The 404-nt window shown below is 64.4% G+C and overlaps 1 protein-coding gene across 1 annotated transcript in view; it reads left to right on the forward strand.

The window, feature by feature from the left end:
* The first annotated feature begins 25 nt into the window (after positions 1–25).
* Positions 26–404, forward strand: part of LOC104411206 (all-trans-retinol 13,14-reductase-like) — a 1,293-nt gene continuing 914 nt past the window's right edge. The window contains exons 1-2 of the mRNA XM_010021578.1: positions 26–83; positions 269–381. Of these exons, the coding sequence (XP_010019880.1) occupies positions 26–83; positions 269–381 (171 nt within the window). The remainder of the gene's footprint in view (positions 84–268; positions 382–404) is intronic.

A 404-nucleotide genomic window follows, 5' to 3' on the forward strand; every position in this document is an offset into this window, starting at 1 on the left:
TGACGATGTCCCTGAGAACCTGGCCATGATGTTCATCACCTTCCCCGCCGCCAAGGACCCCACCTATGAGCAGCGGCACCAAGGTATGGAGTGGGGGGGTCCCTCACCCCACCCCAGGTCTGCAGCCCTCATCCACTCACATCTGTGGGCTCAGGGGCTCCTTAGTCCCCCAGCCAGGATTACGGGGTGGGCACCACCACCAGTGCCATGTCCTGGGCTGACACCAGTCTCCGGCGCTGGGGTTGTCACTGGTGTCCCCCCTTCGCAGGCCGGTCCTGCATGACCATCCTGACCATGGCACGGTATGAGTGGTTCGAGGAGTGGGCTGGGACCCGTACCAAGCACCGCGGTGCCCAGTACCAGCAATACAAGATGAGCATCGCCCAGCGGCTGGGGGGGAGGGG

This window comes from Nestor notabilis, unplaced genomic scaffold (genome assembly GCF_000696875.1).
Source record: "Nestor notabilis isolate BGI_N333 unplaced genomic scaffold, ASM69687v1 scaffold29139, whole genome shotgun sequence".
NCBI classification, from domain to species: Eukaryota; Metazoa; Chordata; class Aves; order Psittaciformes; family Psittacidae; genus Nestor; species Nestor notabilis.